We start from the raw sequence: 16,072 nt of genomic DNA, 5'->3' as shown, positions 1-16,072 counted from the left end.
AATTGAAGTGCTCCACGCCCTGGTCGCCAACGATAAAACGTGTAAAGTATCAAACAGAAGTACAGAACACTCGCATGCATGCACAAAAGTGAGCCTACTTGCTCAAACTCTGAATCCGCTTCCTAAAACTCTTCTTTTCACCACAAAGAACGTAAGCAAGGGGACCTCAGAAAAAGATCCCATATGCTATGCAGATAGCTTAGCCCCACGGTTGAGCCAATCAGCGGGCAGATGTAGATCGAGCAGGGCTGGCCTCACTGTACTGGACACGTATAGCTAGCGTCCCGCGACAAGACGCACACAAACGGCACGCACCCATCCGATCTTACTCGCGCATCAAAACGACACTAGCAGTGTGTGTGTGTGTTCCGTGTGTTCGCCCACTTGCAACACAACGAGACAGAGAGGCTCGATCCGGGTTTCTGATGCATCATCGCCGTGGCAGTGGCGCCTCCAGCTAGCCAGCGAGCGCCTTGGGAAGCTGAATGTTGATTTCTGGCCTTGACTTTTCCAAGGGAGCGGAGGAACAGATAAGGCAGGTGGTGCTCCCCATATCCATTTCATCTCATGGACGGAATAGGAGTGAGTGGAGCAAGCATCGACTCGATTCTTGGACTATTCTGTGACTGGACTGGACGTGTATGTACATCACAACTTTTGGAAGAAGAAGAAGAAAGTACAAACGTTCGGCTTCGTGTCATAATATATAGCAGCACTAGCTAGCTAATTACTAGCTTGTCATCACAACGCAAACTAGTAACGATCTTAGGATGGTCTGATCATGCATGAATTGACCTGACATGGCACAAATAACTACTATTAACAGAAGATCTAATATCTAATTACAGTAGCAGAAAATCTACGGTGTAAATTGTTTTAAAGTTATCGTACGGCTAAGAATAAATCAACTTATTTGTCTAAATATGGAAACCTACGCATTGATGTAATTAGAACTCTAACCGGACTCTACGGCGTGCCCGGCCGGACTCTATGCCAAAACGAATCCATCGATCTAGGATAACCTGAACGTATATATACTTTCTAGGCTTCTTAGCATCGAGCGAGATTCTTTGTTGGAAGTATACAACGCCTGCTATACGCGATGTAGACACCTGCATGGAGGATAGATCGGTAATCGGGCTCAAAGAAATCACGTCAACTCATGGTGACCCCTCCGGCCAGTGTGGCATCAACGGCGGTGTCGGTGCGTAGTCAATTCATTCTCTATTCATCTGTAGTTCTACCGTTTTTCGATTGCTACATCTATCTACCAAATCCACTGAAGTATGTCTGTTTAAAACCATTATCAAAGTATCTGCATTTATATGGTAAATAATAGGTAACGTCTATTTCTCGGTCGACTTAGAAATAGTTATTTCCAATCGACGATCATCGTCATCCAATTAAGATATTTCTCATCATTTGTCCTTATATAAATTTTGCATGAATCTCGGTGATTGGATAGGACTGTTGTTAGCTAATTTACTAATTAAAGTAGCAGAAATCCTATGGTATAGATTGTTTTAAAGTTATCGTACGACTAAGAGTAAATCAAACACATCGCTCGAACACAATCTTACATTAAAAACCCTTACTCAACCCCCGATTGGCAAGGATTACGGCCAAAGAAAAACGATTCACAAGTAAAAAAATACTGTAAATTATTTAATCCGTTGATTGTACGGAGTCATTTGATTGTATAAATGATTTCAATTAGAACTGCTCAGATTTAAGAAAAATGTACCGATCTAAAATGTTGCTGATGTGGGCGCTGTGACGCTAATCGGATAGAACCGAAAGGATAGGTATAAGGATTTGCATTCAGTGACATCACTATGACATCATGGTGATGCCAGCAAGTCAACAAATTGACTGTTGCTTACGTAGAATCTCAACGAATTGCAAATTAAGACTAGGATCCCAATTTAGTTGTCTGTTTCAGCTGAACTCCACAAACATAAAGTTCAAATCTCCATTTGACTGATATCATATCATCAGTTAAAAGGACAAAAAGGCACCACATTCGTCCACATAGGCAAAATTATATTTGCTATTGATTTCAGGTTTTAATGGTTAGGATTATTTTTGTTTTGAAATACGAAACTCATTGGACACAAGCAAAAAATGTATTATCCATAGCCAGGCGTAACGTCCGTATTCGGATCGACCATATCGGGTGCCGGTACACGGCTTTCAGGTTGTAGCCGTGAAACCAAGTGGAAAGCAAACACACCCGTATTTTGAATCTATGAACCAATTTAAAAAATGATGAAAAAAAAGAGGAGAATTCAAAATTATGCAAATTTATCATATGTTTGAGACCTTAAGACTACAACGAAAAAGACAAGTTAGAACCAACTACTCCAACTGCCGGTGACGTTCTGCCATGCGACAATCATACCTCATATGAGACGTTTAGTAAAATGACTTGATACTGAATGGGGACAAATCTTGAAAATGAAATAAAAAAGAAACAACATGGCTTAGATGCGATGTGTATCTGATGAAAAAACTTGACTAGCTAAGACATTCAGCTTCCATATATCAACATATGCACGGTCGCCGAATTCATGCATGCGTCAACATCTGCAGGCCGGCGGTAGCACGCTTCCAACGAAAACCCAAGTAAGAAGCAAAGTGCACCCAAACCCATGATTGCACATTAGACACCTGAACTCGAACATCTATCGCTATCGGCCGTCAGAAGCAAAAAAATAATACGAGAGACAATATGTCAAAATAAGGAGGATTTCCATGTCATAAATTGGGTTGATAAAAATCAGTGCATACTGCATTATCCACCGATAATCTAAACGTTTATAATCAATATGTCTAAAATGAAAATTTGACATGCAGATTGTAACAAAACTAAAAACACATATGTTCCAATATAAGTTCAACACTTTTCTATCGCACACGATGTTAATAAAATAAAACTCTCTCAGTAAAACATGTAATGAGTATCTAATCTAAAATAGATTGTATTATGATTCTAAGCTCATATGCGCATTCATAACATTCGATCTTATCATTCCGAACATATATCAACAAAAACAAATAAATAACGATATATTTTGGTAGGTCAAAAATATAAATAAACAATTTTTCAAAAAAAAAATCAATGAACAGTTCCAAATACAATTGGTATAAATTGAATGCAAAATGTATCTCTTAGAGAGCGAAAACACAAAACATTACATTATGCACATCTAGCCGTGCACCCGCTAGTGTAACCCGCTAGTTACTAAGATTAGAAAAGTCTCTATGTTAGAGGGGGACGGAATTACATCATAATGAGTGATGGGCACTCTGGGTGTAGGGAATTCGCCCAGCAAGGTTTGATCGTCAGCTTGAGTGGACGTAGCAAAGCTTGTTTTGTTTAAGAAAGTATATATTTTTCGGTCGACTTAGAAATTGTTGTTTTTCAGTTGATTAAAAAAAATTATTTATCAGTCGACAATTATACCAATCCGATGAAGATTTTTTTCATCATTTGTTTCTACGTACATGAGCCTTGCACGAACCTCAATGATTGGATCAGACTGTTGCTAACATCGGCTTAGAAATAGTTATTTTCTAGTTGTCTTAAAAATAGCATACCGTTTGTTTAATGAAAAAACTCGACCCTTTTGAAATTATCAAATGCAGGATGTACCTCCAGTCCTCCACCGAGTAAATACATGCATAGGTGAACAAGATAAAGACAAAACAAGGAAGAAAACAGAAGTGCAGGTGCAGGTGCAGGCGTACATACCGAGTACCGGTGTACATACATGGTGGCAGCGCAGGTAAAAACTAGCTTTGGGACGTAGCAGCAGCAAGCAAGCAACTCATTGCAAACGTCCAAATCATTGCCAGGAGTATCAAATAGTGCTTTCTGGGGCACCCAAGATGCTCACACCCCTTCCTTGCCACTGGCACGCTCCATGACAATTCGGCGCAATTTGATTGGATTGGCTTCTCGGAGCACACCGGCCGGTAGTGCCTGTTTTTTAGATAAACGAAAGAGAATGCTACTCCCCGATCTCTCTGCGTCAATCCAAAGAGACATATCTCAAATTATTACACCCATCGTAGTATTAGCACCAATAAGGAGATAAAGTATTCATCTTAGAGTAACCAGCGGTGGCACCGGTGGATGTACCTGTGGATCGGCGCATTGACAAATTTTCAAATACTTCAGAGTATAGGAAATTTTGTGTTCATCGATCAATTTGCTTGCATTTAAGGATTTGTCACTCGATGTTTTGTCGGCATGTGTGTGTGTGTGGGGCAAATCAGCGAGTGCATGCATGCCAACAAGTGGAGCTGCAAATACCAGAATCCTCCTTAATTTGGAGCAATACACGGCGTGAATTCAGGGAACATTCGAGGCAAACCAAGATGATTGGGATAAGGAAAGTGGGAGAAAAGATGATGACAAAAGGAGGAAACGAGAAATGTGTAGAAAAGGTGATCCGATCGATTGAGCGAGGACAAGGAAACCGATTGGGACATCACGTTGTGTGTTGTGGCTTCCCTTGAAGCACCAACCAAACTTGGCTACTACTTACTCCGTCTCATATTAAATGAATTTGTATTACATATATCTAAATGTTTTAATATGAAACGGAAGTAGTACTGTAGTACCTCGAGCAAAAAAGACCCTGAGGTAAAGTTAAAGCAAAGAACACACATATCGGCTCGGCTCGGCTCTCGCTGATGAGCGCTTCGATTCCATATTTCCATTCGGCCAATCAAATTGCCTAACAGGGAAGATTCCCACACCATTATCTTCGACATCTCCAATGCGTCCGTGTTGGTTCAACGATGTGTCTCTCCCTTTCGTCCCAGAAGAGAGAGAGAGAGAAACAATGAATAATACCAGTACTAGTTATGCGGTTCTAGCTATATACGCAAGCAGCAGGGGTTGTTATGTGGCAACAAAACACATGCATGGACGCAGCGAAAACGCCCAAGAAGGCGCTTTGCCAGAGGCCGCGCGCGCTAGCTGCGAAATAGCCCGTGTGCTCAAGGAACACGACGGCCCCAGGCCGCAGGGATTTGGACGAGCCGCTGGTAGCTAGCTACAGCACACTAGCGGCCAGCCACCCAGGCGCTAGCTGAGCTCGTACGTACAGTCGTACCACAAAGGTTCTGCTTCTGCCCGTGTTTCCACGTACATTTTTACGTACGTACGTACGTTAACTCCTTTCGTACGTGACAGCGGACAAAAAGATTGTACCTCTCGTCTCTCGCCTGCGCGCATCTTCGTACCATTTAGGCTGCAGTGTTTTTTAGTTGACGTGTCGGCCGGGCTCGCGGTGACGACCTGCTCCGAATACCCTGCACACGTCATGGGCCTCTGCGCAGCTTCAGCCAGACGTGCAGTGGCTCATGCATGCATGCATGCATGCACAGACCACGCCGCGCGCAGGAGGATTGAGCGTTGACGGGGTCAACGACCGACGCTCCAGAGAAATTAACACCGGGTTGCATGCAAAAAGCGCAAGTGGCGAGCGTAGTTTGACCATGCATGCATGGCGCGATAAAATTTGTGAACTAATTAATGCTCTGGAGAACGTTGAATTGATGCATGTGAAGAATCGAAAAGGAAACGAGAAAAAGTGATGTACGTACAGGTTGAAAATGGAACAGTTTTGTGCGCGCTGATGAGAGATCACCATAGCGCATATCACGAGTTTAATTGGGTCACCGACTTTGATCGGTGGTCATCATGTTGTCCAGAGGATTGCGACAAGGTGATTCAGTGTCGCCATATCTCTTTTTATTGGTGGCCGATGGTCTCTCTGTTACTGTAAAATAAAATTAACAACGGACACATTAATGAACTGCATATTTGTCATGGAAACCCGGGTATTTTCCATTTGCTTTTTGCGGATGACTGACTCTTGTTTTTTAAAGCAAATCCTGACCAAGCTCACAAGATCAAACATTTACTGAACTGCTATGAAGAGGCTACAAGACAAAGGCTCAGTGCAAATAAATGTACCATCATGCTGGGTAACAAGGGCAGCCTGCATAATACAAATGTGGTGATGAATATTCTTGATGTTCAATCTTCAAGCTTCGAGGAAAAATATCTGGGATTGCCAATTCCTGAGGGACGAATGAAGGATGAGAAGTTTCAGTCCATCAAAAATAAAATTACCAAACGCTGTTATGACTGGTCTGAAAAATACTTGTCTAGCGCCGGCAAAGAGGTTCTTATCAAATCTGTCATACAGGCAATCCCAACCTATGCTATGAGTATTTTCAAATTTTCTACTAACCTTTGTGATGACATATCTCATTTGTATCGTGACTTTTGGTGGGGTGACGAAACAAATCAGAAAAAGGTGCATTGGATGGGCTGGGACAAGATGATCAAACCAAAACTGTACGGCGGCATTGGCTTTAGAGATATGCATATTTTCAATCAAGCTTTATTAGCTCAACAAGCTTGGCGTTTATTGACGATCCCAGACTCTCTCCGTGCCCGCCTTCTCAAAGCAAAATATTTCCCACATGGTGAACTTACTGACACAGCCTTTGTAAAAAAACACTTCCGTCTGCTGGCTGGGAATCATGCATGGGCTTGAGTTGCTTAAAAAGGGTCTAATTTGGAGGATTGGTAATGGCAGCAAAGTGCAGATTTGGAGAGATAATTGGATCCCACGGGGTAACCTCAAAGCCTCCGGTAATACAGGTCGGTCCAGGCTACGTCGGGTGGCTGACCTTATTGATCAGGACAACAGGGTTCGGAAAGAGCCGCTAATTCGAAACTTGTTCCATAGTTTTGATGTGGATGAAATCCTAAATATCCGTATCCCCGAACATCCTGGGGAGGACGTCATAGCTTGGCATCATGAAAAATCTGGAGTTTTTACTGTCCGTAGTGCTTACAAACTCGCTCTAAACTTAGAGCTGCACCTTGATAACACTGGAAATAGTATCAGGGCAGATGGTCAAAGAAAGCTTTGGGACTTAATCTGGAAGGCTCAGGTTCCTCCTAAAATAAAGGTTTTCGGATGGAAATTGGCCACAAATTCTCTTGCTGTGCAAACCACTCGTCACCACCGTTTCAAAAATGTTTCAGATATTTGCTCAACTTGTGGTCAGGAGCGTGAAGATGGTTACCATGCCGTGATGCAATGCACTAAGGCCAAAGCGTTGAGAGATAGCATCCGGAAAGGCTGGATTTTGCCGCCTGATTCTCACCTTCGCTACTCGGGCAGCGACTGGATGCTAATCCTCCTTGATCAGGTGGATATTGGCTGCCGCTCAAAATTGTTATTCCTTTGGTGGCGTGCATGGCACCTGCGTAATGACATCATTTTCGCCAAAGGTAATGCCTCGGTGGAAGCCTCCGCTCAATTCCTCTTCAGTTATGCCGACTCCATGTTGTTGATCAAGGATAAAGTTGTTGAACCAGATCCCAAAGGCAAGACATGCATTGGTGTACAACCTGTGATCCCAGCAACAGTTAAAATTGTGCTTCCTTCAGCCGGAAACCCCCTGAAACAGGATGGACTAAGCTCAATGTGGATGCCAGCTTTCAACATAGCTTCAGATCAGGTACTTGGGGTGCGGTTCTTCGTGATGAACATGGTTCTATTATTGTCTCGGCCTGGGATGTGATCAACCATTGTCCTTCTGCTGAGATGGCGGAGGGCATTGCCTGCCTGCAAGGCCTCAAGATTGCGAGGCAGCACTCCTCTGCTCCCATTATTGTTGAAAGCGATTGTATTTCTTTGATTCAGGCCCTCACTTCCCCCTCACATAACCGTTCTGCTTCCTGTTCAGTTGTGGGTGACATTCTTCGTTTCACCACTTCCGATCGTAGTATCCGTTTTATTTTCACCAAGAGAGAGAACAACTCTATAGCCCATGAGCTCGCTAGTTTCGGTAGTAAGGTGTGCGTTGGAGGTGTGTTATGTAACTCGGTGCCGTCCTGCGTGATGCGCCAGGTTACGAATGATTGTATGCAACCTGTCTCTTGATTAATTTACACACCTTCTCTCTCAAAAAAGAAAGATATGCGTCATTCATGGATCATGGTACTGCCACTAACTAGCTATATAGTTCAACGATGTTGTAACATATGGGCTATCGCTCTCGCGAAAATAAGCGACGTGGATTTGTATAAGAATCTAATCCCCATCGTGCTCACCTATGTGTGGAGTCCGTTGCCACTACATGGTACACGATTAATCATCGACCTCTCACTCGCTTTCTCATCTCTGCTAAGATCTTTTCTTGCTACATGTGCACTTTCCCTATTACCACTATTAGCAATGTGTTTTGATAGTTAAAATCCACTAAGCTTTTCCATGTACATATATCTTTACACATTTGGCAAAAAAGAAATTGGGGAGTCGCACAAAGGTACAAGGTGCCTCTTGGAAAACCGATCAATTTTCCTACTTGGAAGTTTCAAACTTCATTCGCAAGTTTCAAAGTCGAGCATGTGAAGTTTGCGGTTTCCACCGTTGGAAACTTGCCAGTACGGCGCCCTTCTTTTGAGCCGAAAGTACAAAATGTAGTTAAAAATGGGTGAATGCATTAGTTGAAAGTTACCAAACCTGGTATTCAAACTATTAGAATTGCATTTATGAAAGTAGGCATGGATGGTAAAGAGGCGGCCGTGAATTTGTGCACCCTATGCACTGGCGCAGCCACCGCTCGGCGACCCCGGGCAGCTGCCCGGGCTCGCCCAAAATTTTTCTACTAATTACTGCATTGCATTAATATGAAAGCTAGGAGATGGTTTTTCTTAAGCAAAATACTAGTTTGTATAGGTTTTGCCCACGCTCGGGAATCAGGCTGGTTCCGCCACTGACCCTATGGACGCCCACAATTTATCAAGCCTCATACCTGTACCATAGTAATCTCTCCACATGTTTAAAAAAAAACATATGTCATATTAAATATTATGGAAAACAATAGAGACAACAATATACAAAATTAAAACAAACAAAATCCTGTCCGCCTTTGTTTTGGATCCAAACATGGATGTACTCAACATCATCAAGCATGACCACATAGATCCTGCAAACTCAAAACTAGCGGTAATAAAGACAAAAAGTAATTATCACTCTCTCCGTCTCATATTGAGTGCTGAAATATTAAATATATCTAGATGCATTTTATTATATAGATACATTCATATTTAGCGTCGTATCCGGTGAAAATCTTCATTCGGTGCAAACTTCATAAAAACCATGTATAAAAGTTCTAAAAAAATTCTACAAAAATACCATATGTTGGGAGTGTGATGTTCTACAAACCTGCAAAATTTTAAGTTCAAAGTCAAAATCATTTGGAAGGAATTAAAAAGAGAAATTTACGATAAATAGTGTCGGACAATGAAAGATCACTGTTCATGCAGAATTTGTTTTTTTCGCTGCTACCAAATGCCATTTGACTTTGGACTTGAAATTTTGCATATATATAAAACATCACTTTTCTAACCTATGTAATTTTTTCGAGAATTTTTTGAACCTTTTTCGATGGAGTTTTCACAGTTTGCATCGTAGATGTGGTTTTCACCGGATATTTTGCCTTCATATTTAGATAATTGGAGTCAATTAATTTGTAACCGATGGAGTAGTATTTTTGTAGCATTAACAACAGAATGTAGAAGGAGCACTCCAGTACTAGTCGATCAAAGCCATGAGAATACATCCTCATTGTCATTGGCCCCACGTTGAAGACGTAGAAAAACGATGGAAGAGCCAGGAGAAATTATTTCTACGGGATGGTGCCTTTGCTGCCGTAGCTCTATCACTTTGACACGAAAACACAAAGAAAAAACCACGTGCAAAACCGAGGTCCTTCGTCCACCCCATACCGAAGCGGTGGTTGGAGGCCAGGGGATGCACAACAGCACCGGCGAAGACGACGGAGGCGCTGCCTGCATTTTCTCCTGGAAGTGGAACCGCTTTCTCTCTCTCTCTCTCCCGCTGGCTGCTTCTTTTCGTGTGTTCACCAGACGTTATCTCTCTGCGTGTTTTGATTTTGATTTGAGGAGATCTCTCTGCTTGTAACGTTGTCCACGTCACCATTTTATCTCATGAATCTCAAAGTAGGATCGGACGGCGATGGAGGTAGTCCTATTGCAAGGATCAACCTGGAAAATCTTTTATCCCATCTCCGTGGTACGCTTAATTTGTCCTGGTGTTCAGGGCCCCCACTAGTCACCTCCCTCCAAATATATTCTCCCTCCACTGTCTTTCTCGCTGCTCTGGAGCAGGAGCAGACTCCCCTGTTGCCTCTCTTCCCCCCATTACAAATACCCCACCAGCCAAGACAGCTCTCCTGCACACTCGAAGCTAGCAGCTATAGCTCACACAACACATCTCATCCCATGGTGCTCCAGCCCGCACAGCAACAACAACCATCCTCCCAGCTGCCGTATCCACCTCACTGCAGCGAGCGCTCACCCGCGGCCATGGACACCGCCCCTCCCCTCGTCCTCAGCCCTTCCGCTCCCAGCATTACTGACACCTCCACGGCCAAGGCCAAGCAGAGTGCAGCCCCGGTGTTCGACCTCCGGCGCGAGCCCAAGATCCCTGCGCCGTTCGTGTGGCCGCATGCCGAGGTGCGGCCGACCACGGCCGAGGAGCTGGGCATGCCAGTGGTGGACGTGGGCGTGCTCCGGAAGAGCCGCAATGGCGGCGGCGACGCCGCGGCGCTCCGGCGCGCCGTGGCGCAGGTGGCCGCGGCGGGCGCGACGCACGGGTTCTTCCAGGTGTCCGGGCACGGCGTGGACGCGGCCCTGGCGCGCGCGGCGCTGGACGGGGCCAGCGACTTCTTCCGGATGCCGCTCGCGGACAAGCAGCGCGCCCGGCGCGTGCAGGGCACCGTGTCCGGGTACACGAGCGCGCACGCCGACCGCTTCGCCACCAAGCTCCCCTGGAAGGAGACCCTCTCCTTCGGCTTCCACGGCCAAGACTGCGCAGAGGCCAAGCCCGTCGTCGTCGACTACTTCACCAGCACCCTCGGCCAGGATTTCGAGCCAATGGGGTCAGTAGTCCAAATGGATCCAGCCGGTCGAATGCATTTTTTGGTTTTGCGATCGAATTCTTGGGCGGCCGTACTGAAGACGTGAGTACGTGCGTGCGTGCAGGAGGGTGTACCAGGAATACTGCGAGAAGATGAAGGAGCTGTCGCTGACGATCATGGAGCTGCTGGAGCTGAGCCTGGGCGTGGAGCGTGGCTACTACAGGGAGTTCTTCGCGGACAGCAGCTCCATCATGCGGTGCAACTACTACCCGCCGTGCCCGGAGCCGGAGCGCACGCTGGGCACGGGCCCGCACTGCGACCCCACCGCGCTCACCATCCTCCTGCAGGACGATGTCGGCGGGTTAGAGGTCCTCGTCGACGGCGACTGGCGCCCCGTCCGCCCCGTCCCCGGCGCCATGGTCATCAACATCGGCGACACTTTCATGGTAATTATTAGTTCGATCACCTTCTTTTTTTTTTACTTTACTTACCACTCAATCCACAGGCCTGCTACTGGTACTACTACTATTTGTGAAGTCAACTAACTGCCCATATGAACTCTGTTCTCGCTCTGCTCTGTTTGCTAACAAGAGAACCGGCTCATAAAAACGGCCTCGCTGTTTTTGAACGGGAGAGAAAGGGACCGTGGTAGTAGCCTACTGACATGACGTGATTATTCTGTTTCCTAACCAGAGAACCACTGGTAGGACTATCAGTGGAAAGCAAGAAGCTGACATGACGTGATTTCCCTGTTCCAATCAACGCTTTAGCAGATTAGACGCCTTGAATTACATCTTGTTACACACACACACACCCGCGCGCCCGGCCCCCCTTCTCCGTACAATACTGGCACTCTGACCGGCATAGCAACATTAGCAGTACTGATCCAAGCTTCCTAGGATGATGCCTGATTTTACTTACGTCAACCTAACGTCTCTAGCTAATTAAGGCTGGGCGGGTCAGTTGCCGGCAGTTTGTAGTTGATGAACTTTGACGCGTTAAACTCATTGGTTTTGCTATTTCTAAGGCGACCGGAAAATAACCATTTCTAAGTCGATGATAACAGTCTTTCGATCAAACCACTAAGATTCGTGCAAGTACAAATGATGAGAATTTTTTTAATCGGATGGCTATGCTTATCAAATGAGAAATAACTATTTCTAAGTCGGCTATGAAATAGACACTTCCTAAACTTATCTTTTAACGAAAAAACTTCATAACTTGTTGCGGGAAAATACAGACGAAAGTCGATGGCCAAACAGTGAAATACATAAGACCGGGTGGGGCAAACGGAACTATGAAAATAAAATGTAATGTTAACACAACCTTGGTACTCCCAGTAGGCTTCTCTAACACGCAGATTTGCATGGTCCAACTTACCAGTGATGAGAAGAGAAAGGTTCCGAAGGAGCGAAAACTTTATAAGTAGAAAAGATGTTAGTACATTTTCTACAAACTTGGTCAAACCTAATTTTTTAACCTAATTTTTTTAACTTAAAAACAAAACTAGAACATCTCATAAAAAGTTTAACAATTACGTTGATTACTTGCGTTAAGAAATATTGACACTTGGTCTCCTCGGAGCTCCGCCGCTGGCAGCGGTGACAGTTACTACTACTGTACTGTACTAAGAAGCAAAACGTACAAGGATTAGATCGATCCAATGTAACGTAGCCACATACAAACGTGAGCTGCTTTCCATTTCTAGTGGTCTCTAATCTGTCTAACAAAAGCAGGGGAGAGGGGGGGTTCTGTTCTATCCGTTCAGAAAGGCTGACCGGCGGTCTGCTTGCCTCCGAGCACTCGAGTTTGGAGCCGGGCCTGTCCGGCCAATCAGAGGGGGCGAAAAGATAGGGGGCGGAGGATAGCGAGACAAAAGCCAACGTTGTTGTTGTTTGTGGCAAGTTAATTTTGGAGGCTTGTACCGTTGTACAGTAGCGGCGGTGAGGTCAGGGATGCCGGATGCGCTGGACCGGCGGCGCTTTCGGTGGCGGGCCAACCCAGGTGCATGCGCGCGCGGGGGCTCGTCGTTTTCCCCGACGGATGGAGTTGTCCAGTTGATCTGCTCTCCTCCTATCTTTCTCTGAGCCTCTGGTGGCCTGCCTGGATCCCCATCCTCCGGGTCCCATCCGTTTTTTCCACGGTCCGCACAGTCAGAGCGCGGTCGTAGTACAAGGTTCCCATGTCGTCACTGACTGTTTGTGTAGACGAATAATATCATTGCGCGGCTCGCGATTGGCGAGGCTGTGTTTTGCGGTGTACCTGTCGCTGTTCTTCTCGTCTCCTCCGATCGCCGTCGTTGCCCCTTCACGTGGGCGCTGCCGCCGTCACGTCGTTCGCCACACGTGGCCCGGCCCGCCCCCGCCGTATGCATCACCTGTCCTTTATTCACAGGTGTTTCCCGCAAAACCCTTTTCTTTCGGAAAGTAAAGAAACGAGATCGAGTTGGATTGGAACGATGGGTACAGTATACAGAGCGTCCTTTTGTTGGCGGGGGCGGGTTGGAACAGAAAAGAAAACTGTGGTAACTCATTCATTTTCCTTGGTCTGTGTTGTTGTTGTTGGTGGTGGTGGATGCAGGCGCTGTCGAACGGGCGGTACAAGAGCTGCCTGCACCGGGCGGTGGTGAACCGGCAGCAGGAGCGGCGGTCGCTGGCCTTCTTCCTGTGCCCGCGCCAGGACCGCGTGGTGCGCCCGCCGCTCGCCGTCGTCTCTTCCTCGGCCCCGAGGCAGTACCCGGACTTCACATGGGCCGACCTCATGCGCTTCACCCAGCGCCACTACCGCGCCGACACGCGCACCCTCGACGCCTTCACCCAGTGGCTCGCGCCTTCTTCTTCTTCTTCTTCTTCTTCTTCCCCTGCGCCTTCAGCCGCCCCGCCGCCGCCGGTCGCGTCCACGGCCCAGGAGGCGGCCTGACACTCAAGCCCACCGATTCCTGAAAACCCCCAAGAAACGAAACGAAACGAAATTTTTGTCGGGATTGACCGGCCTCAGGTGCGGCTTCCATTTTTGGACGATGGCGCTGCTCCTGTCTCCTTCCTTTCTGTCCACAAGCTCAACTAGTGTGCATATCCTACGATATAAGTATAATATATATAAAAACGCATTTTCCTGGGGTTTTCCTTCTGCAAAATCTGCAATTCAGCAAGAGAACAAATACATGCACGGATGGATGGATGTTTGTATGCGATTGCAGTAGTCTCTCTTGAAATTTCGAATCTGGACGGACCTGATCCAGAGAGAGAAACGAAGCGGCTTCTTATCAAGCTTTTTTGTTGCGTTGCGCCACGCGGAGGCACCGCACCTGCTTGTATGTTTTCTCCCTGTTTTCTCTGTCCCGTATGGAAACATGCAGCTCGCGCTTATCTTCGTCGGAGCTGCTATTTTTGGAAGGGAGTACGTGTTGGAGTGTCGGCAAGCCGGCCAAGACGAGCCGCCATGCCGTTGTTTGGTTCCGCAGATGCAATCCCGGTACTCTGCTGCTTCCACCACTTCCAGCCATGCCACATCCTGAATGTATATCCATGTCCTCACAGCAGCTGATAGCTTAAGATGCTGCTCAACTGAATTCAGTGTCCATGATATTTTTTTCGAAAAGGAGGAATGCCCTTAGAATCGATCGATGCACACAGCCATATATTATTAAGAACATCCAATATCCAAAATCATTCAAAGTACAAGTAGCCGGTTACCAAAGGAAAATTACATAGAGTGAAAAAAAAACATCAAAATCCTTCCAGCCTAAGACCTGTGCGCCATCCAAACCGGCTGAATAACTCCCGTGCGACCATCTCCAAACGGTTGCATCCAGAATACATACATTCCTGAGCCTCCGTCCGAAGCAGTAGGGACCACATACGGAGCCAATGGGACGCCCGAAGAACGACCTGCAAGAAGTTAGCCACTCTCTTGTTACGAAAAACCGAATCATTTCTGCAATTCCATATAGACCAACATATCGCACAAGTCCCTACAAGGATGAGCGAGACAAATTTTTTCTCAACACTCCTAAGCCACCGCCCAAACATATTAGTAACACAAGATGGTGGTGGTAAATTAAATGTCACAAAGACAGTTCGCCACACCAAACGCGCCATCGAACATTGAAAAAAAAGATGTTGAATGGTCTCATCCTGATCACAGAAAACACACTTCTTGCTACCACCCCAATTCCTTTTCGCCAAATTATCCTTAGTAAGCACCACCCCCCGACATAAGTACCAAGCAAAAAAATTTATTTTAAGAGGAACTTTAAGTTTCCAAATAACCTTATGTCGCACCAGTGGCACCCGGGGTACCACCGCTGCGTGACGCGTGGGCCCCGTCCCCGAGTTCCCGGGAAGGTTACATCCCGAGCAGCGGTTACGAGCAGCCCAGCAAGCTACCAGCCCGGAAGGGCTAGCGGGGCTTCGAGGGATATTCCCGCCTGGGCACCTCCCGGGAAGCCGCTTCCTGGGGGGAGGTTCCCGGGTGCGTTGGGCCCAGGCGCTTCCCGGGGAGCGACTTGCCAGGATAGGGGGTTCCCGGGCGTAGGCCCCCACCTCAAGGGTGGGGCCCAGTGAGCAGATCAACAGCGCCACGCGGGCGCGTGGCGGGCGTGGGGTGCGCGGACCTACCGGGGCAAGGAGTAAGGCGCACGGCTCATTAAATAAGCCGACAGGAGGGGCGTTACCCGTCCAAGTCAAGTGAACAGTGGCTGTCCAATCCTACTCTAGGGTTTTAGACTCCTAGCGGCGGAGGTGGCGTCCATGCGCGCCACCAGCTCACCGAGGGGGAGTAGTATGCCTCCCCGCTCGACACTTGTAGCCCATGCACCGTGGCACCTGTGGCATCCCCTTGAGTATAAAAGGAGGACCCCTGCCAGCGGTAAAAGGGTTCAAGTTCTGCTCCATTCGGTTCAGTCCTGGTTCCAGTTCCGGTTAGAGGTTCGGAGGTTGCAGGCTCCAAACTTTCAAGGGTTAGTTTAGGGTAGCAAGGAGCGTTCACAAAGGAAAAGAGAGAGAGCCCGGGGACCTTCCCCCGGCAAGGTGTAAACATTAGATTCATAGTCAATACTAGATTCATAGCCCGGGGACTCGCTGAT

General features: G+C 46.7%; 1 protein-coding gene across 1 annotated transcript; it reads left to right on the top strand.

Annotated features, from left to right (window-relative positions):
- Positions 1–10,216: 10,216 nt before the first annotated feature.
- Positions 10,217–14,255, top strand: LOC100823873 (gibberellin 20 oxidase 2). The gene is made up of 3 exons (XM_010234353.3): positions 10,217–11,007; positions 11,111–11,432; positions 13,567–14,255. Exons 1-3 carry the CDS (start codon positions 10,349–10,351, stop codon positions 13,903–13,905), a joined length of 1,320 nt encoding a protein of 439 aa, XP_010232655.2. The 5' UTR covers positions 10,217–10,348; the 3' UTR covers positions 13,906–14,255.
- The last annotated feature ends 1,817 nt before the right edge of the window (positions 14,256–16,072 follow it).

The sequence above is a fragment of the Brachypodium distachyon genome, chromosome 2 (assembly GCF_000005505.3).
Source record: "Brachypodium distachyon strain Bd21 chromosome 2, Brachypodium_distachyon_v3.0, whole genome shotgun sequence".
Lineage (NCBI taxonomy): Eukaryota > Viridiplantae > Streptophyta > Magnoliopsida > Poales > Poaceae > Brachypodium > Brachypodium distachyon.
This window is presented reverse-complemented; position numbering and strand designations above follow the sequence as displayed.

Excerpts from the sequence above, each read along its gene's own strand:
- LOC100823873 (XM_010234353.3), top strand. The coding sequence starts at position 10,349 with ATGGTGCTCCAGCCCGCACAGCAACAACAACCATCCTCCCAGCTGCCG. Across the intron at positions 11,008-11,110 it reads CAGGATTTCGAGCCAATGGG|GAGGGTGTACCAGGAATACT; the intron begins GTCAGTAGTCCA and ends GCGTGCGTGCAG. Across the intron at positions 11,433-13,566 it reads ACATCGGCGACACTTTCATG|GCGCTGTCGAACGGGCGGTA; the intron begins GTAATTATTAGT and ends TGGTGGATGCAG.